The following is a 24376-nucleotide window of genomic DNA, read 5'->3' on the forward strand; positions in this document are numbered from 1 at the left end:
GTGGCCCCTCCAGCTCCTCCCGAAGCCTCCATCCCTTCAAGAGGCTGCTCCCAGCAAGATTCTCCATCGCTGGGAGAGCCTCAAGGCCTGCAAGGATGGCACAGCAGGGGAGAGCCATCCGTGCAGGAACATCAGGCTGTCAGAGACCCTGCATCCTGCCAGGAGCCTCTGCTATCTCTGACAGCCTCCATGCCTCGCAGAGGCTCACTGAGACCTGTCAGCCTGCAGAAGATGCAGGGCCCATGGACAGGTCTCCCAGCTCCCTTGGACGCACGGGCTTCAACAACGCGGGCGCACCCCTGTCCCCTGACGTGGCCAGGGACAGCCCAGAAGTCCAAATGGGAGCCCAGCCCGACCCAGGGGAGCCTTCTTGGGAGAAGCTGGCCAAGCAGCAAGCGTCCTGGAGCCAGCAGTGGTCATCCCACAGCTGCCAGGACGCTGCGCCGCTTGTGCCAGCTGGAGAAAGCCCGAGCCTGGTGGTGGAGACCAGCCTGGATACAGCAAGGAGGCTCCTCCATCTCCAGGAAGCTGTCCCAAGGCAGCCCTCGACTGCCACGAAGGGCTCTCCAATAGCAGGTGAGATCTCCTGAAGAGCTGTCTGAGGCTCCCCCGGAGCTCTTGAGGAGCACGGCCAGGCCAGGCCAGGGCCCCTGGGAGCAGCCTGGTCGCTGGCTCTTTCCAGTGCCTCTGATGGCACGGCTTCAGAAAGCCCTGCTTGCTTTGCAGCTGCTCCTGGCACCCCCCTGGGTGAAGAAGCCTCGGGCTGCAGCCCCGGCCATGGCCAATGGCAGAGTCCAGCCCACGAGGCCGGGGCCAGGACGGTGCCGCCGTGCCCCGCTGCCCCGGGGCTCCTGCAGCCGCCTGTGCGCGCTGCCCAGGCCCGGCTCTGCCGCTCGCCAGCCCGGCGGCTGCGGAGCAGGGGCCGCTGCCCGGCGCGCAGCAGGGAGCAGGTGAGAGCGGCGCGGCCCGCGGGGGCCCGGCCCGCCGCACTCGCGGCCACTGGGGGGTTCCTGGGCGCAGGGCTGATGGCTGCTCTCGGCCTTTTGCAGGGCACAGGAAGGAGCTGCAGGAGCTGTACCAGCTGGGCCCGCAGCTGGGCAGGGGTGGCTTCGGCACCGTTTTCTCGGGCATCCGCCTCTCCGACGGGAGCCCGGTGAGTGGCCGCGACGGCCGGGCGTGGGACGAGGGGCAGCGCTGGGGAGGGGCAGGACCGGAGCTCAGCCCTCCTCTCTCCATGGCTTGCAGGTGGCCATCAAACGCGTGTCCCGGGAGAGCGTCCTGCAGTGGGACGAGCTGGTGAGGGAGCGGGGCCGGCGGGACAGAGCGGGCCGGGCGGGCAGGGAGAATGCCGGGGCGCCGACTGGCAGCGGGAAGCGGGGGCAGCGGGCGCGGGCTCAGCGTGCAAGCCGCAGCATCGCGGGCCCGGCCGTGCCAAACAGCGGCGGCGGGGCCGGGCAGGGGCACCCCCCCAAGCATCCCCTGGGCGGGAGGAAGCCCCAGCTCCGGGTAGGCCGCGCAAGGGGGCACGGCGGCATCCCAGGCAGGGCGCAGCGCAGCGCAGCAGCCACGGGGCAGCATCAGGCCTGCCAAAGGCACTGGTTTTCCCCTCCTCGCAGCCCAACGGCACCCGCGTGCCCATGGAGGTCGCGCTGATGGAGAAGGTGGGCTCCAGCTGCTACAACATCATCCAGCTCCTCGACTGGTTCGAGCTGCCTGACAGCTTCGTGCTGGTGCTGGAGCGTCCGGAGGCATGGCAGGATCTCCTGCAGCTCCTGCTGGAGCAGGAGTTCCTGTGCGAGGAGATGGCGCGCTGGCTTTTCGTCCAGGTGCTGGAGGCCGTGCGGCACTGCACCGCCTGCGGCGTCCTGCACCGGGACATCAAGCCGGAGAACCTCCTCGTTGACCCGGAGAGCGGCGACCTGAAGCTCATCGACTTCGGTTGCGGCACCTTCCTCCAGGAGCGGCCCTACACGCGGTTTGCCGGTGAGCCCATGGCCCGGGCCCCGCTCCCGGTGCCAGGCACTGCAGGGCCCCACTCCCTCCTGGGCTCTGGGCTGCGGCCTTCAGCCAGCTGCCCTTTGGCCCGGGGCAGACGCCGTGCCCCGGGACCCGGCTGCCGGCCCTGCCAGCAGAGGGGGGGGCGGCAAAAGCCAGCTCCGGGCCTCCCGGCTCGGCAGGCCCGCAAGGGCTCGAGACGCTCCACTGGCCTTCTCTGCCTGGCAGAATGGTTCCTTGGCATTGGCCAGCTGGCTGGGGGACGCGGGGTGGCCTCGGGGGGGAAGCTGTGGCCGCGGGTGCAGCCCCTGCCTCAGCCAGGAGCCTGGCGCTGGGCTCTGGAAGGCAGCAGCCTGTGCCTGGACAGCGCCGCCCGTCTCCCCCAGGAACGCACGCCTACAGCCCGCCCGAGTGGGTCTGCCTTGGCTGCTACGACGGCCGTGAAGCCACCGTTTGGTCCCTGGGCGTGTTGCTGTACGTCATGGTCTGCGGGAGACTCCCCTTCCAGGACGACCATGCCATCCTGCTGGGGCAGCCCTTCTTCTGGCAGCAGGTCTCTCCAGGTTGGTCTCCGGCCCCAAGCAGGCGGCTATGGCAGCCGGCGGCGCGCAGCCCGGCACGGCCCTCCCCCAGCTCCGCGCACCGTCCATCTGCCCCCGGGGCCGGCCGCAGGAGGTGGCCCGTGCCCACGGGGTCAGCGTGGCCCACGTGGCCGAAGGAGGCGGCCGTGTCCCGCCGTGCCGCTCTCTGCCCGCGGGGCACGGTCGCTCGGGAGGCCGGCGCAGCCCCGAGCACACGCAGTGTGGCCGGGCCCCGCGGGCGCCGGGGGCAGCTGGGCAGGAGCCTTCTGCCAGTGACCGGCGCTGTCTGCCTTCTCTCCGCAGAGTGCCAGCATCTGATCCGCTGGTGCTTGACCAAGCACCCTGCTTACAGGCCACAGCTGGAGGAGATCTTGCGCCACCCTTGGGTGCAGGGCAGGCGCTTTTGACACCTTGCTGGAGCCCCTGCTGCACCCACTTAAAGAATCCCACGCGGGACTGAGGACCCGAGAAATAAAACAACAACAAACCCATTGCAGCAAGTCAAGTCTGGTCCTTGTCAGCAACTTCAGCTAAAGAAACCTCTTGGGAAAAGGGGAGATCTGAGTGCTCCCCTCAGCCTTTGTCAAGCTTTCCATGCCTTTCCTCCAGGATGCGCCTTTTGCGTCTCCAAGCACAGGCTGTAGTGCGGGTAGGAGGGGCTTGACACAGCCAAGAAACGCAACAGTGAAACAACAGCTGCCCTTTGAAAGTGACAGGGGCTTCTTGGTGCGTCTCCTGAAGTGACACACTGTCTCTGTGCGCATTGCAAGGGCCGGCGAGTGTCTGGGACAGAGAGGTCTCCTCTCCAAAGCTCTGTGAAGAACCAGAAGCAGCAGAGCGTCATTTCCGGTTGAGCCCTGATGACCTCTTCCTCTTTCTTTCCCTCTCATCGGCAGCAGGCAAATGCGCACCAGGCCTCGTGGCTCATGCCAGAGCCTTCTTCCTCCCCAGGAAGCCTCCTCCCAGTAAGGGAGGAGCCCCCACAGCCCAGGACTCTCCAGCTCAGCCCCCACCCTGAGCCAGGCCGCCCTCTGAGCCCAAGGTGCCCTGGGCCAAGCGGGGATTGGGGGCCCTCTTGGCCACAGCTGCCACAAATGAATGGAGGCTCAAACCTGTGACAAGAGGAAAAGGGCCAGCAAAGCCTCAGCTCGAAGCATGAAGAGAGCAGACTTCAGGCTGCTCAGGGAACTGCTAAGCAAGGTCCCCGGGGAAAATGGTTTTGAAGGTGCTGGGGTCCATCAGTGCTGGTCGCTTTGGTAACATCACCTCCTAAGGGCACGGAGCGCGTGATGCCCAAATGTCAGAAGCCAAGCGGGTGAGGCATGAGACTGGCTTGTCTGGACGGGCATCTTCTCTGGGAAAGGGATGGAAAAGGAAGCTTTGTGCCTTGTGGAATCCAGGTCAGGAGAAGAATACACAGACGCCTCTAACCCAGTGCAGGGAGAAATTTGGTGTTGTGAAAACTCAGCGGGAGATGAAGGTGGCCAGAAATGCAGGGCACGATAAAAAGAGTGGTTTGAAATGCATTAATGGAGAGAAAACCCCATTGTAGAAATAACCTTGAAATAAATGTTCCCTTCCAGAATATGGATGGTCACCTCCCAAACAAGGACACAGACATGGCAAAGGAATTTAGGGTGCACTTGTTGCCTCTGTCTTTGACGCTCATCCTCCTTCCAGTGGGAAACATTGCACTGGTGTACCAAGGGACGCTGCAAAGTGCTTGAAGAGGGCAAGCCCTGCTCAGCAGAAAGCAAAGCACCTCTGTTTGGAGCACAGCATTCCTTTCCACCCAAACCCAACACGTGCCAGCTAGTGTGAAGAAAGAAACTGAATCCCAGTCCAAGCTAGAGCAGTGGGAGCACGATGAGCGTTCCTTGCAAATCCCGATTTATTTAGAGCAGAGGCACAGCAGAAGTCAGTGAACTGCTAACAAGAGACTCTTCCTGCCCTCCACAGCCAGTTCAGGAGAGCTCCCCAGAGACAGAAGAACGTCAACTCCCTTTGTCTCTGCAGGATCTCTCTCCTCAGGCACACAGTAGTGGGGGCTTCCAGCTGGGAACAAACGTCCCGGGAGCCGTGGGCTGGATGCTGCTGGCACCAGCGCCCTTCCAGGTGCGCCCCTGGCTCCAGGGAACGATGCCTTGCCACGGGCTGAGCTGCCCTTCTCCCTGCCAGCAGCTTTCTCTGGCCACATCCATCTCCAGCCACGAGCCGGTTCTGCTGCCCTCGGGAGCGGGCTGGGCACTGAGGGCACAGAGGGGCTGAGCGCTGCCCTGAGGCAGGGCTGTGATGTCCCAGGGCTCTGATGTCCCCGGGCTGTGATGTCCCTGGCCTGTCATGTCCAAGGGCTGTGATGTCCCCGGGCTGTGCTGGCCGCAGCACTGTGACATCACCGCGCTGCCGCTTTAAAAGCCGGGCCAGCGCCGGCGGCCGCCAGTGCAGTCGCGATGGCACGTGCCGGAGCCACGAGTGACGGCGGCGTCCTGGGGACTGTGCTTGTCCTGCTGCTGGCCGCTGGGGCTGTCTGGTGGGCCCTTGGCCACCGGCACCCACCGAGCCGGCCAGCACGGACGGCAAAGAGGAGCGAGCGCCCCAGGGTCTGGCCCCGAGGCTCACGGAGGAACCGAGGAGCCCCTGTGGCTCCCAGGGCCCCCAGGCCTCGGGCGACTCGGCGCAAGCGGCCACGTGCTCCCGCCAGCCCCCTGGGCAGGCCCTGCAGCTGCGGCCCCTGCGTGGCTCTGGCCCAGGAGCTGCAGGAGCTGATGCGGCTGCTCTGGGATCGCAGCGGGACACGTGCGCCGCTCTACTCGGGGATGTGGCAGGCGCTGTGGAAACAGCTGGAGGAGCTGGTGAAGCGAGGCCACCTGCCCTGCTGTGGCCCCTCCAGCTCCTCCCGAAGCCTCCATCCCTTCAAGAGGCTGCTCCCAGCAAGATTCTCCATCGCTGGGAGAGCCTCAAGGCCTGCAAGGATGGCACAGCAGGGGAGAGCCATCCGTGCAGGAACATCAGGCTGTCAGAGACCTTGCATCCTGCCAGGAGCCTCTGCTATCTCTGACAGCCTCCATGCCTCGCAGAGGCTCACTGAGACCTGTCAGCCTGCAGAAGATGCAGGGCCCATGGACAGGTCTCCCAGCTCCCTTGGACGCACGGGCTTCAACAACGCGGGCGCACCCCTGTCCCCTGACGTGGCCAGGGACAGCCCAGAAGTCCAAATGGGAGCCCAGCCCGACCCAGGGGAGCCTTCTTGGGAGAAGCTGGCCAAGCAGCAAGCGTCCTGGAGCCAGCAGTGGTCATCCCACAGCTGCCAGGACGCTGCGCCGCTTGTGCCAGCTGGAGAAAGCCCGAGCCTGGTGGTGGAGACCAGCCTGGATACAGCAAGGAGGCTCCTCCATCTCCAGGAAGCTGTCCCAAGGCAGCCCTCGACTGCCACGAAGGGCTCTCCAATAGCAGGTGAGATCTCCTGAAGAGCTGTCTGAGGCTCCCCCGGAGCTCTTGAGGAGCACGGCCAGGCCAGGCCAGGGCCCCTGGGAGCAGCCTGGTCGCTGGCTCTTTCCAGTGCCTCTGATGGCACGGCTTCAGAAAGCCCTGCTTGCTTTGCAGCTGCTCCTGGCACCCCCCTGGGTGAAGAAGCCTCGGGCTGCAGCCCCGGCCATGGCCAATGGCAGAGTCCAGCCCACGAGGCCGGGGCCAGTGACGGTGCCGCCGTGCCCCGCTGCCCCGGGGCTCCTGCAGCCGCCTGTGCGCGCTGCCCAGGCCCGGCTCTGCCGCTCGCCAGCCCGGCGGCTGCGGAGCAGGGGCCGCTGCCCGGCGCGCAGCAGGGAGCAGGTGAGAGCGGCGCGGCCCGCGGGGGCCCGGCCCGCCGCACTCGCGGCCACTGGGGGGTTCCTGGGCGCAGGGCTGATGGCTGCTCTCGGCCTTTTGCAGGGCACAGGAAGGAGCTGCAGGAGCTGTACCAGCTGGGCCCGCAGCTGGGCAGGGGTGGCTTCGGCACCGTTTTCTCGGGCATCCGCCTCTCCGACGGGAGCCCGGTGAGTGGCCGCGACGGCCGGGCGTGGGACGAGGGGCAGCGCTGGGGAGGGGCAGGACCGGAGCTCAGCCCTCCTCTCTCCATGGCTTGCAGGTGGCCATCAAACGCGTGTCCGGGAGAGCGTCCTGCAGTGGGACGAGCTGGTGAGGGAGCGGGGCCGGCGGGACAGAGCGGGCCGGGGCGGGCAGGGAGAATGCCGGGGCGCCGACTGGCAGCGGGAAGCGGGGGCAGCGGGCGCGGGCTCAGCGTGCAAGCCGCAGCATCGCGGGCCCGGCCGTGCCAAACAGCGGCGGCGGGGCCGGGCAGGGGCACCCCCCCAAGCATCCCCTGGGCGGGAGGAAGCCCCAGCTCGGGTAGGCCGCGCAAGGGGGCACGGCGGCATCCCAGGCAGGGCGCAGCGCAGCGCAGCAGCCACGGGGCAGCATCAGGCCTGCCAAAGGCACTGGTTTTCCCCTCCTCGCAGCCCAACGGCACCCGCGTGCCCATGGAGGTCGCGCTGATGGAGAAGGTGGGCTCCAGCTGCTACAACATCATCCAGCTCCTCGACTGGTTCGAGCTGCCTGACAGCTTCGTGCTGGTGCTGGAGCGTCCGGAGGCATGGCAGGATCTCCTGCAGCTCCTGCTGGAGCAGGAGTTCCTGTGCGAGGAGATGGCGCGCTGGCTTTTCGTCCAGGTGCTGGAGGCCGTGCGGCACTGCACCGCCTGCGGCGTCCTGCACCGGGACATCAAGCCGGAGAACCTCCTCGTTGACCCGGAGAGCGGCGACCTGAAGCTCATCGACTTCGGTTGCGGCACCTTCCTCCAGGAGCGGCCCTACACGCGGTTTGCCGGTGAGCCCATGGCCCGGGCCCCGCTCCCGGTGCCAGGCACTGCAGGGCCCCACTCCCTCCTGGGCTCTGGGCTGCGGCCTTCAGCCAGCTGCCCTTTGGCCCGGGGCAGACGCCGTGCCCCGGGACCCGGCTGCCGGCCCTGCCAGCAGAGGGGGGGGCGGCAAAAGCCAGCTCCGGGCCTCCCGGCTCGGCAGGCCCGCAAGGGCTCGAGACGCTCCACTGGCCTTCTCTGCCTGGCAGAATGGTTCCTTGGCATTGGCCAGCTGGCTGGGGGACGCGGGGTGGCCTCGGGGGGGAAGCTGTGGCCGCGGGTGCAGCCCCTGCCTCAGCCAGGAGCCTGGCGCTGGGCTCTGGAAGGCAGCAGCCTGTGCCTGGACAGCGCCGCCCGTCTCCCCCAGGAACGCACGCCTACAGCCCGCCCGAGTGGGTCTGCCTTGGCTGCTACGACGGCCGTGAAGCCACCGTTTGGTCCCTGGGCGTGTTGCTGTACGTCATGGTCTGCGGGAGACTCCCCTTCCAGGACGACCATGCCATCCTGCTGGGGCAGCCCTTCTTCTGGCAGCAGGTCTCTCCAGGTTGGTCTCCGGCCCCAAGCAGGCGGCTATGGCAGCCGGCGGCGCGCAGCCCGGCACGGCCCTCCCCCAGCTCCGCGCACCGTCCATCTGCCCCCGGGGCCGGCCGCAGGAGGTGGCCCGTGCCCACGGGGTCAGCGTGGCCCACGTGGCCGAAGGAGGCGGCCGTGTCCCGCCGTGCCGCTCTCTGCCCGCGGGGCACGGTCGCTCGGGAGGCCGGCGCAGCCCCGAGCACACGCAGTGCGGCCCGGGCCCCGCGGGCGCCGGGGGCAGCTGGGCAGGAGCCTTCTGCCAGTGACCGGCGCTGTCTGCCTTCTCTCCGCAGAGTGCCAGCATCTGATCCGCTGGTGCTTGACCAAGCACCCCGCTTACAGGCCACAGCTGGAGGAGATCTTGCGCCACCCTTGGGTGCAGGGCAGGCGCTTTTGACACCTTGCTGGAGCCCCTGCTGCACCCACTTAAAGAATCCCACGCGGGACTGAGGACCCGAGAAATAAAACAACAACAAACCCATTGCAGCAAGTCAAGTCTGGTCCTTGTCAGCAACTTCAGCTAAAGAAACCTCTTGGGAAAAGGGGAGATCTGAGTGCTCCCCTCAGCCTTTGTCAAGCTTTCCATGCCTTTCCTCCAGGATGCGCCTTTTGCGTCTCCAAGCACAGGCTGTAGTGCGGGTAGGAGGGGCTTGACACAGCCAAGAAACGCAACAGTGAAACAACAGCTGCCCTTTGAAAGTGACAGGGGCTTCTTGGTGCGTCTCCTGAAGTGACACACTGTCTCTGTGCGCATTGCAAGGGCCGGCGAGTGTCTGGGACAGAGAGGTCTCCTCTCCAAAGCTCTGTGAAGAACCAGAAGCAGCAGAGCGTCATTTCCGGTTGAGCCCTGATGACCTCTTCCTCTTTCTTTCCCTCTCATCGGCAGCAGGCAAATGCGCACCAGGCCTCGTGGCTCATGCCAGAGCCTTCTTCCTCCCCAGGAAGCCTCCTCCCAGTAAGGGAGGAGCCCCCACAGCCCAGGACTCTCCAGCTCAGCCCCCACCCTGAGCCAGGCCGCCCTCTGAGCCCAAGGTGCCCTGGGCCAAGCGGGGATTGGGGGCCCTCTTGGCCACAGCTGCCACAAATGAATGGAGGCTCAAACCTGTGACAAGAGGAAAAGGGCCAGCAAAGCCTCAGCTCGAAGCATGAAGAGAGCAGACTTCAGGCTGCTCAGGGAACTGCTAAGCAAGGTCCCCGGGGAAAATGGTTTTGAAGGTGCTGGGGTCCATCAGTGCTGGTCGCTTTGGTAACATCACCTCCTAAGGGCACGGAGCGCGTGATGCCCAAATGTCAGAAGCCAAGCGGGTGAGGCATGAGACTGGCTTGTCTGGACGGGCATCTTCTCTGGGAAAGGGGATGGAAAAGGAAGCTTTGTGCCTTGTGGAATCCAGGTCAGGAGAAGAATACACAGACGCCTCTAACCCAGTGCAGGGAGAAATTTGGTGTTGTGAAACTCAGCGGGAGATGAAGGTGGCCAGAAATGCAGGGCACGATAAAAAGAGTGGTTTGAAATGCATTAATGGAGAGAAAACCCCATTGTAGAAATAACCTTGAAATAAATGTTCCCTTCCAGAATATGGATGGTCACCTCCCAAACAAGGACACAGACATGGCAAAGGAATTTAGGGTGCACTTGTTGCCTCTGTCTTTGACGCTCATCCCTCCCTTCCCAGTGGGAAACATTGCACTGGTGTACCAAGGGACGCTGCAAAGTGCTTGAAGAGGGCAAGCCCTGCTCAGCAGAAAGCAAAGCACCTCTGTTTGGAGCACAGCATTCCTTTCCACCCAAACCCAACACGTGCCAGCTAGTGTGAAGAAAGAAACTGAATCCCAGTCCAAGCTAGAGCAGTGGGAGCACGATGAGCGTTCCTTGCAAATCCCGATTTATTTAGAGCAGAGGCACAGCAGAAGTCAGTGAACTGCTAACAAGAGACTCTTCCTGCCCTCCACAGCCAGTTCAGGAGAGCTCCCCAGAGACAGAAGAACGTCAACTCCCTTTGTCTCTGCAGGATCTCTCTCCTCAGGCACACAGTAGTGGGGGCTTCCAGCTGGGAACAAACGTCCCGGGAGCCGTGGGCTGGATGCTGCTGGCACCAGCGCCCTTCCAGGTGCGCCCCTGGCTCCAGGGAACGATGCCTTGCCACGGGCTGAGCTGCCCTTCTCCCTGCCAGCAGCTTTCTCTGGCCACATCCATCTCCAGCCACGAGCCGGTTCTGCTGCCCTCGGGAGCGGGCTGGGCACTGAGGGCACAGAGGGGCTGAGCGCTGCCCTGAGGCAGGGCTGTGATGTCCCAGGGCTCTGATGTCCCCGGGCTGTGATGTCCCTGGCCTGTCATGTCCAAGGGCTGTGATGTCCCCGGGCTGTGCTGGCCGCAGCACTGTGACATCACCGCGCTGCCGCTTTAAAAGCCGGGCCAGCGCCGGCGGCCGCCAGTGCAGTCGCGATGGCACGTGCCGGAGCCACGAGTGACGGCGGCGTCCTGGGGACTGTGCTTGTCCTGCTGCTGGCCGCTGGGGCTGTCTGGTGGGCCCTTGGCCACCGGCACCCACCGAGCCGGCCAGCACGGACGGCAAAGAGGAGCGAGCGCCCCGGGGTCCGGCCCCGAGGCTCACGGAGGAACCGAGGAGCCCCTGTGGCTCCCAGGGCCCCCAGGCCTCGGGCGACTCGGCGCAAGCGGCCACGTGCTCCCGCCAGCCCCCTGGGCAGGCCCTGCAGCTGCGGCCCCTGCGTGGCTCTGGCCCAGGAGCTGCAGGAGCTGATGCGGCTGCTCTGGGATCGCAGCGGGACACGTGCGCCGCTCTACTCGGGGATGTGGCAGGCGCTGTGGAAACAGCTGGAGGAGCTGGTGAAGCGAGGCCACCTGCCCTGCTGTGGCCCCTCCAGCTCCTCCCGAAGCCTCCATCCCTTCAAGAGGCTGCTCCCAGCAAGATTCTCCATCGCTGGGAGAGCCTCAAGGCCTGCAAGGATGGCACAGCAGGGGAGAGCCATCCGTGCAGGAACATCAGGCTGTCAGAGACCCTGCATCCTGCCAGGAGCCTCTGCTATCTCTGACAGCCTCCATCCCTCGCAGAGGCTCACTGAGACCTGCCAGCCTGCAGAAGATGCAGGGCCCATGGACAGGTCTCCCAGCTCCCTTGGACGCACGGGCTTCAACAACGCGGGCGCACCCCTGTCCCCTGACGTGGCCAGGGACAGCCCAGAAGTCCAAATGGGAGCCCAGCCCGACCCAGGGGAGCCTTCTTGGGAGAAGCTGGCCAAGCAGCAAGCGTCCTGGAGCCAGCAGTGGTCATCCCACAGCTGCCAGGACGCTGCGCCGCTTGTGCCAGCTGGAGAAAGCCCGAGCCTGGTGGTGGAGACCAGCCTGGATACAGCAAGGAGGCTCCTCCATCTCCAGGAAGCTGTCCCAAGGCAGCCCTCGACTGCCACGAAGGGCTCTCCAATAGCAGGTGAGATCTCCTGAAGAGCTGTCTGAGGCTCCCCCGGAGCTCTTGAGGAGCACGGCCAGGCCAGGCCAGGGCCCCTGGGAGCAGCCTGGTCGCTGGCTCTTTCCAGTGCCTCTGATGGCACGGCTTCAGAAAGCCCTGCTTGCTTTGCAGCTGCTCCTGGCACCCCCCTGGGTGAAGAAGCCTCGGGCTGCAGCCCCGGCCATGGCCAATGGCAGAGTCCAGCCCACGAGGCCGGGGCCAGCGACGGTGCCGCCGTGCCCCGCTGCCCCGGGGCTCCTGCAGCCGCCTGTGCGCGCTGCCCAGGCCCGGCTCTGCCGCTCGCCAGCCCGGCGGCTGCGGAGCAGGGGCCGCTGCCCGGCGCGCAGCAGGGAGCAGGTGAGAGCGGCGCGGCCCGCGGGGGCCCGGCCCGCCGCACTCGCGGCCACTGGGGGGTTCCTGGGCGCAGGGCTGATGGCTGCTCTCGGCCTTTTGCAGGGCACAGGAAGGAGCTGCAGGAGCTGTACCAGCTGGGCCCGCAGCTGGGCAGGGGTGGCTTCGGCACCGTTTTCTCGGGCATCCGCCTCTCCGACGGGAGCCCGGTGAGTGGCCGCGACGGCCGGGCGTGGGACGAGGGGCAGCGCTGGGGAGGGGCAGGACCGGAGCTCAGCCCTCCTCTCTCCATGGCTTGCAGGTGGCCATCAAACGCGTGTCCCGGGAGAGCGTCCTGCAGTGGGACGAGCTGGTGAGGGAGCGGGGCCGGCGGGACAGAGCGGGCCGGGGCGGGCAGGGAGAATGCCGGGGCGCCGACTGGCAGCGGGAAGCGGGGGCAGCGGGCGCGGGCTCAGCGTGCAAGCCGCAGCATCGCGGGCCCGGCCGTGCCAAACAGCGGCGGCGGGGCCGGGCAGGGGCACCCCCCCAAGCATCCCCTGGGCGGGAGGAAGCCCCAGCTCCGGGTAGGCCGCGCAAGGGGGCACGGCGGCATCCCAGGCAGGGCGCAGCGCAGCGCAGCAGCCACGGGGCAGCATCAGGCCTGCCAAAGGCACTGGTTTTCCCCTCCTCGCAGCCCAACGGCACCCGCGTGCCCATGGAGGTCGCGCTGATGGAGAAGGTGGGCTCCAGCTGCTACAACATCATCCAGCTCCTCGACTGGTTCGAGCTGCCTGACAGCTTCGTGCTGGTGCTGGAGCGTCCGGAGGCATGGCAGGATCTCCTGCAGCTCCTGCTGGAGCAGGAGTTCCTGTGCGAGGAGATGGCGCGCTGGCTTTTCGTCCAGGTGCTGGAGGCCGTGCGGCACTGCACCGCCTGCGGCGTCCTGCACCGGGACATCAAGCCGGAGAACCTCCTCGTTGACCCGGAGAGCGGCGACCTGAAGCTCATCGACTTCGGTTGCGGCACCTTCCTCCAGGAGCGGCCCTACACGCGGTTTGCCGGTGAGCCCATGGCCCGGGCCCCGCTCCCGGTGCCAGGCACTGCAGGGCCCCACTCCCTCCTGGGCTCTGGGCTGCGGCCTTCAGCCAGCTGCCCTTTGGCCCGGGGCAGACGCCGTGCCCCGGGACCCGGCTGCCGGCCCTGCCAGCAGAGGGGGGGGCGGCAAAAGCCAGCTCCGGGCCTCCCGGCTCGGCAGGCCCGCAAGGGCTCGAGACGCTCCACTGGCCTTCTCTGCCTGGCAGAATGGTTCCTTGGCATTGGCCAGCTGGCTGGGGGACGCGGGGTGGCCTCGGGGGGGAAGCTGTGGCCGCGGGTGCAGCCCCTGCCTCAGCCAGGAGCCTGGCGCTGGGCTCTGGAAGGCAGCAGCCTGTGCCTGGACAGCGCCGCCCGTCTCCCCCAGGAACGCACGCCTACAGCCCGCCCGAGTGGGTCTGCCTTGGCTGCTACGACGGCCGTGAAGCCACCGTTTGGTCCCTGGGCGTGTTGCTGTACGTCATGGTCTGCGGGAGACTCCCCTTCCAGGACGACCATGCCATCCTGCTGGGGCAGCCCTTCTTCTGGCAGCAGGTCTCTCCAGGTTGGTCTCCGGCCCCAAGCAGGCGGCTATGGCAGCCGGCGGCGCGCAGCCCGGCACGGCCCTCCCCCAGCTCCGCGCACCGTCCATCTGCCCCCGGGGCCGGCCGCAGGAGGTGGCCCGTGCCCACGGGGTCAGCGTGGCCCACGTGGCCGAAGGAGGCGGCCGTGTCCCGCCGTGCCGCTCTCTGCCCGCGGGGCACGGTCGCTCGGGAGGCCGGCGCAGCCCCGAGCATACGCAGTGCGGCCCGGGCCCCTGGGCGCCGGGGGCAGCTGGGCAGGAGCCTTCTGCCAGTGACCGGCGCTGTCTGCCTTCTCTCCGCAGAGTGCCAGCATCTGATCCGCTGGTGCTTGACCAAGCACCCCGCTTACAGGCCACAGCTGGAGGAGATCTTGCGCCACCCTTGGGTGCAGGGCAGGCGCTTTTGACACCTTGCTGGAGCCCCTGCTGCACCCACTTAAAGAATCCCACGCGGGACTGAGGACCCGAGAAATAAAACAACAACAAACCCATTGCAGCAAGTCAAGTCTGGTCCTTGTCAGCAACTTCAGCTAAAGAAACCTCTTGGGAAAAGGGGAGATCTGAGTGCTCCCCTCAGCCTTTGTCAAGCTTTCCATGCCTTTCCTCCAGGATGCGCCTTTTGCGTCTCCAAGCACAGGCTGTAGTGCGGGTAGGAGGGGCTTGACACAGCCAAGAAACGCAACAGTGAAACAACAGCTGCCCTTTGAAAGTGACAGGGGCTTCTTGGTGCGTCTCCTGAAGTGACACACTGTCTCTGTGCGCATTGCAAGGGCCGGCGAGTGTCTGGACAGAGAGGTCTCCTCTCCAAAGCTCTGTGAAGAACCAGAAGCAGCAGAGCGTCATTTCCGGTTGAGCCCTGATGACCTCTTCCTCTTTCTTTCCCTCTCATCGGCAGCAGGCAAATGCGCACCAGGCCTCGTGGCTCATGCCAGAGCCTTCTTCCTCCCCAGGAAGCCTCCTCCCAGTAAGGGAGGAGCCCCCACAGCCCAGGACTCTCCAGCTCAGCCCCCCCCTGAGCCAGGCCGCCCTCTGAGCCCAAGGTGCCCTGGGCCAAGCGGGGATTGGGGGCCCTCTTGGCCACAGCTGCCACAAATGAATGGAGGCTCAAACCTGTGACAAGAGGAAAAGGGCCAGCAAAGCCTCAGCTCGAAGCATGAAGAGAGCAGACTTCAGGCTGCTCAGGGAACTGCTAAGCAAGGTCCCCGGGGAAAATGGTTTTGAAGGTGCTGGGGTCCATCAGTGCTGGTCGCTTTGGTAACATCACCTCCTAAGGGCACGGAGCGCGTGATGCCCAAATGTCAGAAGCCAAGCGGGTGAGGCATGAGACTGGCTTGTCTGGACGGGCATCTTCTCTGGGAAAGGGGATGGAAAAGGAAGCTTTGTGCCTTGTGGAATCCAGGTCAGGAGAAGAATACACAGACGCCTCTAACCCAGTGCAGGGAGAAATTTGGTGTTGTGAAAGCTCAGGGAGATGAAGGTGGCCGGAAATGCAGGGCACGATAAAAAGAGTGGTTTGAAATGCATTAATGGAGAGAAAACCCCATTGTAGAAATAACCTTGAAATAAATGTTCCCTTCCAGAATATGGATGGTCACCTCCCAAACAAGGACACAGACATGGCAAAGGAATTTAGGGTGCACTTGTTGCCTCTGTCTTTGACGCTCATCCCTCCCTTCCCAGTGGGAAACATTGCACTGGTGTACCAAGGGACGCTGCAAAGTGCTTGAAGAGGGCAAGCCCTGCTCAGCAGAAAGCAAAGCACCTCTGTTTGGAGCACAGCATTCCTTTCCACCCAAACCCAACACGTGCCAGCTAGTGTGAAGAAAGAAACTGAATCCCAGTCCAAGCTAGAGCAGTGGGAGCACGATGAGCGTTCCTTGCAAATCCCGATTTATTTAGAGCAGAGGCACAGCAGAAGTCAGTGAACTGCTAACAAGAGACTCTTCCTGCCCTCCACAGCCAGTTCAGGAGAGCTCCCCAGAGACAGAAGAACGTCAACTCCCTTTGTCTCTGCAGGATCTCTCTCCTCAGGCACACAGTAGTGGGGGCTTCCAGCTGGGAACAAACGTCCCGGGAGCCGTGGGCTGGATGCTGCTGGCACCAGCGCCCTTCCAGGTGCGCCCCTGGCTCCAGGGAACGATGCCTTGCCACGGGCTGAGCTGCCCTTCTCCCTGCCAGCAGCTCTCTCTGGCCCTGTGTGACGCTTTTCAGCGGGGTCTTAGGTTGAGGGAAGAGACGAGGATCTGATTCCATGTTTCAGACGGCATGATTTATTATTTTATGATATATACTATATTGAAACTGTACTAAAAGAACAGAAGAAAGGTTCTCTTCAGAAGGCTAGCTAAGAATTGAAAAAGATAGGATGAAAACAAAGGCTTTTTTCTTGGACAGAGAATCCAAGAAAGCTGGCTGTGATTAGCCATTAATTAAAAAGAGCCACAAGAGACCATTCATAGATGCACCTCTTCCATCCCACAGCAGCAAATAAACCTTCTGTTCATTTTCTTCCTGAGGCCTCTCAGTTTCGCAGGATAAAAAAATCCCAAGGAAAGGATCTTTCAAAAATTTCTTTTTTTTTTTTACGTGTCCGTGCCATATGTCTCAGATCTTCACCTCCAAGTTTTCCCTTCATCCTTGATTGTTTCCCCTCCTTTTACATCATCTGTGAGCTCAGTTTTTGCATGTTTTGGTCCATTGCAATGCCACTTATTTCCTCACAGCCTGTTTTTTTGACTTACGGAATTTCTGGGGTTTTTTTTAATTATCCATGCCATGTCCCTCATATCTTCACCTCCAAGTTTTGTCTTTCTCCTTGACTTTTTCCCCTGCTTTTGCAACATCTCTGAGCTTAGTTTTGGCATGTTTTGGTCTTTTGCAATGCAGCTCATTTCCTCACAGCCTATTTTTTGAAGACATTATAAATCCAGATTTTCTGGTCTTTTAGATTTTGTCAATTGCATTTCATTTGATCCTTTCTCCTTTCCTAAATGATTGTAAGCCTTTCCCTTTGGGTTCGCAAGATTCCTTTTGCCTTCCCGAAAGGAAATTTCATTCAATGGGGACCAAAACAGGAATCTTTGGGGCATGACCCTGCCCTTGGTGACATCCCATGCCATTTCATGACTTTGGCTTAGGGATAGATTGGTTTTTGTTGTTTTTTTTTTTGTTTTTTTTTAGAGTATCCGTGCCATGTCCCTCAGATCTTCCCCGTCCAAATTTTGTCTTCCTCCTTGACTTTTCCCCTGCTTTTACATCATCTGTGCGCTCAGTTTTGGCATGTTTTTGGTCCTTTGCAATGCATCTCATTTCCTGACAGCCTATTTTTTGGACTTAGGGAAATTTCTTTTTTCTTTTTTTTAAAGTAGCCATGCAATGTCCCTCATATCTTCCCGTCAAAGTTTTGTCTTCCCCCTTGACTTTTTCCCCTGCTTTTACATCATCTGTCACCTCAGTTTTTGCATGTTGTTGTCCTATGCAATGCAGCTCATTTCCTCACACCCTATTTTTTGGACTTAGGGGAAGTTTTGGTTTTCTTTTTTCTTTTTTTTTTTGAAGTATCCATGCCATGTCCCTCATATCTTGCCCTCCAAGATTTGTCTCTCTCCTTGACTGTCTCACCTGCTCTTGCAACATCTGTGAGCTCACTTTTGGCCTGTTTTGGTCCTTTGCAATGCAGCTCATTTCCTCAAACCCTATATTTTGGACTTAGGGAAAGTTTTGGTTTTGTTTTTATTTTTTTGTTTTAAGTATCCATGCCATGTGCCTCATGTCTTCCCATCCAAATTTTGTCTTTCTCGTTGTCTGTTTCCCCTGCTTTTGCAACATCTGTGAGCTAAGTTTTGGCATGTTTTGGTCCTTTGCAATGCAGCTCATTTCCTCACACCCTATTTTTTGAAGACAGTGAAACTCCCGATTTTCTGGTTTTTTCAATTGCATTTCATTTGATCCTTTCTCCTTTCCTGAGTGTTTGTAAGCCTTTCTTTTTGGGTTTGCAAGATTCCTTTTCCCTTCCTAAACAGAAATTTCATTTCCTTTCAGAAAGTGAAAAGGAATCTTGCAATTTCATCGGGGATCAATAGAAGAATCTTTGGTGCATGTCCCTGCTCTTGATGGCATGCCATGGCTTTTGATGACTTTGACTTAGAGATAGAGTTTTTTGGGTTTTTTTTTAATTTTTTATGTATCCATGACACGTCCCTCATATCTTCCCCTCCAAGTTTTGTCTTCCTCCTTGACGTTTTTCTCTGTTTTTTCAACATCTGTGAGCTTAGTTTTGGCATGTTTTGGGTATTTGCAATGCTGCTCATTTCCTCACAGCCTATTTTTTAAGACACTAAAACTCCCAATTTTCTGGTCTGTTCAATTGCATTTGATTTGATCCTATCTCCATTTCCAGAGTGTTTGTAAGTTCTAAGTCATGGTGTGTCCCCTGAATATCAAAACACTACAAGACATGACCATCTGACATCTCTCCTTTATATTAAAGAGTTGAATGCAAGTGGTGAAGAATAGAAAAATCTCTTTTGGTCTGGGCTATGGTGTTCTCTGGAACTTTGGAACACATCCCATGAGGTCATGCTCAATGCAAACAAAGGCACACAATGCACTGCTGCTTCCTCCACAACCTGTTCTGTAGTGTGTGAGATTGCAAAGATCAAAGAGATTCAAAACACCAGGGGTATATAAAAATATTTCTATTCTAATGCAATGCAAACAGCGCATGGGCATAGAACAGTTTGACCTTATTTCACTTTCTTTTGCTTTCAGAATAAACATCACATCAGCATGGTCACTCTGGTTGGTGATGGAGCAGCCCTTTTGTTGTGTCTGCTGTGCTATTTCTATACGCAAATACAGCACTAACAGGTAGGGTGATGCATCAAGAAAGGCACTGGAGAGATTTCACTGGAGAGATTTCCCTTATGCTTTTGTGGGACTCAGGTTAACACTTTTAACAGAACCAGGTCAAACTTTCAGGGGAGTGCTGACACAGAGGAGACATTCCCAGCGTCATCATGTTTACAGTGCTTCTTTCAAAGACAATATGCAGATGATGGGGATGGGGATGGGAGTGTGGTTGCTCTGCCTTCTCAGAGCCAAAGTGACAATTTCTACTAGAGCCTCAGCTTACCAAAGATGAAAGTGACTTATTCCATAGAGGTCACAGATCCAGGCTGCTTTAATACAACAGTCTTCTCACCTTATTGACTGCCATGCACTCCTTTAGTCTATAGCATCAGCTCCTTCATACGACTGTAGTAGCTTTTTTGTTTATAGAGCCTCCCTACTTTATTTAAGGAGGAAAATACCTCACAATCCTATTAAATAAGGATAATATTAGGTGCATTTACAAACAGAGGGGTTCTTTGCCTACTGTAACCAAAGTGAAGGCAAAATGAGAACAAGCAATGGTTTGGGCAAGGTCCTGTCTTACTCTACTGAGGTGTTCCTAGGGTGAAGAATCAGGCTGTACCAAACATGTCAGCACCCCACCACCATTAATTACTACCACCCCTGGGCTCAGAAAGGAACTGATCACGAGCTACATCTACCTATTTTGGGCACTGCTTTGTGTGAAGGACAGCTGTAAGCACACACATGGACCTAAGATATTAAGGTGAGTGGAGACTCTTACCTTCCCAACTCACACATTGAGTCACCTACAGAAGGAGGATGTAAATGCTGGGGAATGTATCGTCCCAGAGACCAGCACTACTATCTGCAGGAAAGTCAGGCTAAAATGACTTCCAATTAATTAGGAATATGCAAGGCTTCAGAAAAGGATAAAATCTACTTGTGTCTCCTGGACTACCTCTGTTACAGAGGACATAGAATCATAAAACATATAGAATATTGTCCTAAGAGCAAAGATCAGGAAAGATTCTGATCACAGGACTTAGGACCCCTCAGATACCTCTCTCTTGTTTTATGTCAGACTTTGTGGAGGCTGAAACAAAGATAAAATTTTGTGACATTTTCACTGAAGCCAGACTTGCCTTTAGCTTAATTATAATGCTGAGTTTTCATCATATAAACCAAGTAACCTGTGATGTGAGTGAAATTACTCTCTTTTAAAACAATGGAGAAGTACCTGTAAAATCAGATGATTGGCAACCTCTGGTAAAATCAGACAGATGCGAGTTCACAGAAACAAATGGATACCTTCTCTTTGATGCAGAAGCAGCATTTCAATATCTAAGACTTTAATGTGCTGCAAACATCATGATATTGTGAGAACAAAACCAGCATTCCCTTGCAGTGGCATCTTTTTGTTCTCTCACACACCTGTCAGTCACCCAGGCCACATTTCTTCAGCCTTTATGTGTGCACAGGTAAATCTTGACTGCAAGTCCAAGAGAGTACTTCAGCATTCCTGAGAACACCCTGCTGAATGCAGTAGGGATGGACAGGAACAGGAGTCAAAGCAGATGCTTCTAATCTGAACACAGAATCCTACAGATGTACAAATCAGGTTCAATTTCAGTATCAAGTGAAATGCCTGAGTCCTTCTGGGTCGAAACCTTCATGGTACAGCAGTCTGCTTTGCCTGTAGGATCTCTGCTGGTGAAGCATCTTGCAACACACACACACATTGTAAAACATAACAATTATATCCCTGTTACTCTTTTGTGGTAACCCACAGTTATTGCACTCTTTCATATCACACTTCAAACTGTGTCGAAGGAAGGGGACTAGGACACCATATGGTTCATCACAGGCTTAAAGGTCCTTCAGGTCCGGTCTCAGTCTTTCAGGTCATTCAGGTCCGGTCCAGTTTATTAAAGAAAGTATCAAACACTTATACAGCAAATAATAAGCTTATGAATATTCTGTAAGCTAAGCAATCTACTGGTTAAACTATACCATGAACTCTTCTTCATTCCTTAGGGGTTACATCTCTCTTTTCTCATGTCTCTTTCACTGTTTGTTATGTTACTACAGCTAGGCCCCAAGGACACACTATCTTGCAGGTGCAGGACTTGGAATTAACCACGGTTTTGTACTTTTCCAGTCCTTAGCTAGCCAAATTCCCAACACTTCCCCTGTTTTTATAAAAAAAAAAAAAGTTGTTTTAGCTTAGTATTTTAGAAGCAAGCCTGTAAGTTATAGTAAATGCTATATTCTATTTCTATAGTAAGTTTTATTTGTTACTAAGTAGTTTAAGTTATCTATTAAATGCCATTAAATGTTAAATACTGTTAAAGTTAAGTGTTTTTAAGTTTCATTTTTGTTAAATTTATTATTTGTTAAGTCATATTAAGTTTAAATACTTTAAATATTTTAAGTCTAGATGCTATTAAGTTTAAGTAACATTAGATAGATTTTTGCTTTTATGATAAGCGTTTATTTTATGACCTGTGTGCAAAATATTGTTGTGAACATTAGAGAAACCTTGCTAGCTGAGAATACTGTTCAGTTGTTAGAATTGCCTATTTTTGTGTTGCAAAGAGTGTGACACAGTTAGCCCATAGAACTTTTTTTTTAAAAATAAAAACAGGGGAGATGTTGGGAATTTAGCTGCTAGAGAATGGAAAATTACAAAGCTGTGGCTAATTCCAAGTCCTGCACCTGCAAGATAGAGTGTCCTTGGGCATAGCTGTAGTATGATAACAAACAGTGAAAGAGACATGAGAAAAGAGAGATGTAACCCCTGAGGAATGGGGAAGAGCTGATGTTGTGGTGTGGCCAATGGCCGGTGTAAATTACAGAATATTCATGAGCTTAATGCTCGCTATATAAGTGTCTGATGCTCTCTTCAATAAACGGAACTTGCTTATCACTCATATTGAGTGTCCGAGTCTCCCCTCACCAACAAATGGCTCATCCCCGACAAAGGCCTCATTCTGCGACAAAAGTGACGTCTGTAATTAACCCATAAGGAATCCACATATGCATCAGATGACACGTCAGAGCTGAAAATAAATAAGCACAGGTTAGGATCTCTGGTTTCATCTGAAGAGATGCAAAAACGAGCAAGTGATGAAATCTGTTGCCCACCTCTCACTTGTTTTCTGCCAAACCAATCCTGACTTAATAGATGGGCTCTCATCCAGTCTGCCTTGTAGCTGAAAGGGCCAGATTCAGACTGCTAGGTGGAAGTGACAGTAGACTCACTCTAACACCAGACAACAGGTTCCCAGCCCCTAAGTTGCCTTTTATTTATGTAACTTCAGATAAACCATTTGAAATTACCCCTTGCATTCTTAAATTTAAACCTGAGGGTTATAAAGTGACAGTTTCATCTGAACTCGTGAAATCTATTCTATTTCTTTGCTCATTTGCACATATTTTTGTGGCAGCATTAAAGTTTCTAGACTGTGCAAGATATGCAAAAGCAGCAGGGCATAGTACACCAGTGGAGTAAGTGTACTGTCCCAGCATTATTTAAAACCCAGATTCCAATCTAGAGCAAGAGAGATGGACATGACTAAGAGAAAGCTATCTATTTTTTAAAGTCTTGCTCCAGCTACTGGCTTCACAACACACACTGTGGTCTACACTGATAAGAAGCAGAAATTTGCATAAGAGCTGATGACACTTTATATACTCCAAAACCCCTTGTGAAATCCACAGGGTACATGGATATGGACAGCACATTACAAGCACCATGTGGCTGACCAATATCCCAAGCAACCAGAAATTTTTGGCAGCCTGCACATAGTCCAGTAGTTAACATCAGGGAGGAAAAAAAAATACTTTCTCTTTGGCTAATATAACACTCTGCCTTTTTAAAGTAGCACTTGCAAAATAAATGAAGTTATTAATGACAAAACACACAGGATGTGGCCTAGATATCAGACTTTCTGAAGTATCCGATGTCTCATAGAAGGCGTACTTAGAGATATTTGGGCTACTTTGTGGGTTTGGCTTGTGGATTGAGGATGTGGTGCCAAGATATGATCTGCTGTTCTCTCTTGGTTTTTTGTGCAGAGCCAGCCTAGCCTGCAAGTAACTCTGCTCAAGTATTAAGATAATTTACAAGATGCAGGGGCATAGGGAGACATGAGAGGAGCTGAACAGTATGGTCAGGTCTGTCTCTGGATCCCGCAGGCAGATATGAGCATGGGATCTGAGATGCCAGCACTCACACACAGAGCTCACTGTCCCCTCCAGGCCCTACACATCTGCCAGAGGAAAGCAGATGGCCTCAAGGGCAGGTTAAAACAGTCCAGTTCCCCTTGCACTTCAGCAGGGTCAAGCAGGTGAACAAGTCATGGCACAAGATGAGGGAGTGCTCTGAGCCCATCAAGGATCAAATCTAAATTTGCAGAGAAGCAGCTGTTTAGACAATTAGAAATGGACATTTCTCCATCCCGATTTCTACCACTGTCATGGGGAACATTACAGGGAAAATAGAGAGAATTTCTTCAATTTTTCTTTTAGAGACACTTATCTTCTAAAAGCTCTAACATTCTTTGGGTATAATTACCTTTAGGTAAAGCAAGAAGATACATCATTCAGTTCTACATTAATTTCCTTCTCTGCTCAACTCCAGCCTCACTACCCACAATCCCAAAAGGCCAGCAAAAGAGAAAGCCACATATATACCTTTTGTTTCATGATGCTTCTTTTCTGTTAAGTATCCAAACCCACCAGTCCAGGTTAACCTGCCCAAGCAGCTGAGCTGGCCAGCACTCCTTTGAGAGGGAAATGAGAGCAAGATGTGGAGGTTGATACATAGCAGAAATGTGACAGGTAGACACATCAACCACCAGAGCAAAAGGAAGAAATTGAGCATTTTAAACTGTAAAAAGTCTATTCAGATGTCTAAATAGCATGGGTAGCTGTCCCACAGCCAGCAGACACTGTTTAAATAGTCTATAGTTCAGCCAGCTGAAGAGATTGGACAGTTGTGAGAGCTTGTCAAGTTCTAAGACCACTGGTTTTTTAAAAAAAGTTGCCTAAAATCACTTTTGCCCTTGAGGCAATGTTCGGAAAAAGATTTTTCCTACAGTATGTCACAAGCCATTAACCAGTGCAAGGAATGCAGCTTATAGCTCTGCCTCACACACCTACAAGAGGAGGAGTGAGATTCATCTTTCTTCTGAAACACTGGAGATGCACCTTTACTTGTTCCTCAGTGCTCTGTTGATGATACTCAACCCAGCTGAAAGGATCATGTATCTTGCTTCTATGCTCAGGGTAAAATTATTCCCAGATGTGAAATCCAAGAGGAATCCTCCCTTAGCCCCTGTCCTGGTCAGGTCACTGGGGCTGCCAATGAGGCTGCTGCAAACTTTCAACTAATATATTTCTTTCACAGCCTTAGTGATGTCCTTGCTTTCTTCTTCTGCTCTCCTCTGGCTGCTTACCTGTGAAAAAGCTTATAGGGCCTTTCTGGCTTGTTTCTGCATCTTTTATCCATAGAATATGTTCAGACTATGGCAAAGTCCATGCCTGTGACCAAGAGAGTCACCTTTTGTGTTGTGTTTTGAAGTGCCTTGCATTTCTCAAATGCTTTAGGCAATGGGATTTGAAGTACTTCAATATCTTAAAAAAACCCACCACTTAAGTGACATTTCTTTATCTTCCCCATCTCCCACATGGAGTCAAGCCCAGGTCTGCTACTCACTCACACTGCCTGCAGTGATGGTGCTTTTGGGCTGCTCCAGAATGCTTCTCTCCTTGACTCTGAGCAGGAGACCAGATTTCATCTCCTCCCTATCAGCAGTCCCATAAAAAATTCTTTACTAAGAACTCAGCAACTCCTGTGGATTCATCCTCACTTTAATAAATACCTCAGTAGTAGCAATAAAAATGACCCAACTGTAAAGACAGCGCAGAAAACATTCCTCACCACAGACACCGTAACAGATATGTGGTGAACCTGTTTTTTTATTAAGGATTCTCATTAATATGCTTTTTCAGAGTCTGAACTCAGGAC

General features: G+C 56.4%; 1 protein-coding gene across 1 annotated transcript; it reads left to right on the forward strand.

The window, feature by feature from the left end:
* The first annotated feature begins 784 nt into the window (after positions 1-784).
* Positions 785-2983, forward strand: LOC135460822 (serine/threonine-protein kinase pim-1-like). Its single transcript, XM_064737803.1, has 6 exons — positions 785-950; positions 1050-1153; positions 1246-1296; positions 1617-1983; positions 2382-2558; positions 2880-2983. Exons 1-6 carry the CDS (start codon positions 785-787, stop codon positions 2981-2983), a joined length of 969 nt encoding a protein of 322 aa, XP_064593873.1.
* The last annotated feature ends 21393 nt before the right edge of the window (positions 2984-24376 follow it).

The sequence above is a fragment of the Zonotrichia leucophrys genome, chromosome 1 (genome assembly GCF_028769735.1).
Source record: "Zonotrichia leucophrys gambelii isolate GWCS_2022_RI chromosome 1, RI_Zleu_2.0, whole genome shotgun sequence".
NCBI lineage: Eukaryota > Metazoa > Chordata > Aves > Passeriformes > Passerellidae > Zonotrichia > Zonotrichia leucophrys.

Coding starts and splice junctions, on each gene's coding strand:
- LOC135460822 (XM_064737803.1), top strand. CDS start 785: ATGGCAGAGTCCAGCCCACGAGGCCGGGGCCAGGACGGTGCCGCCGTG. Junction 1,297..1,616: donor TCCTGCAGTGGGACGAGCTG/GTGAGGGAGCGG, acceptor CCCTCCTCGCAG/CCCAACGGCACCCGCGTGCC. Junction 1,984..2,381: donor GCCCTACACGCGGTTTGCCG/GTGAGCCCATGG, acceptor CGTCTCCCCCAG/GAACGCACGCCTACAGCCCG.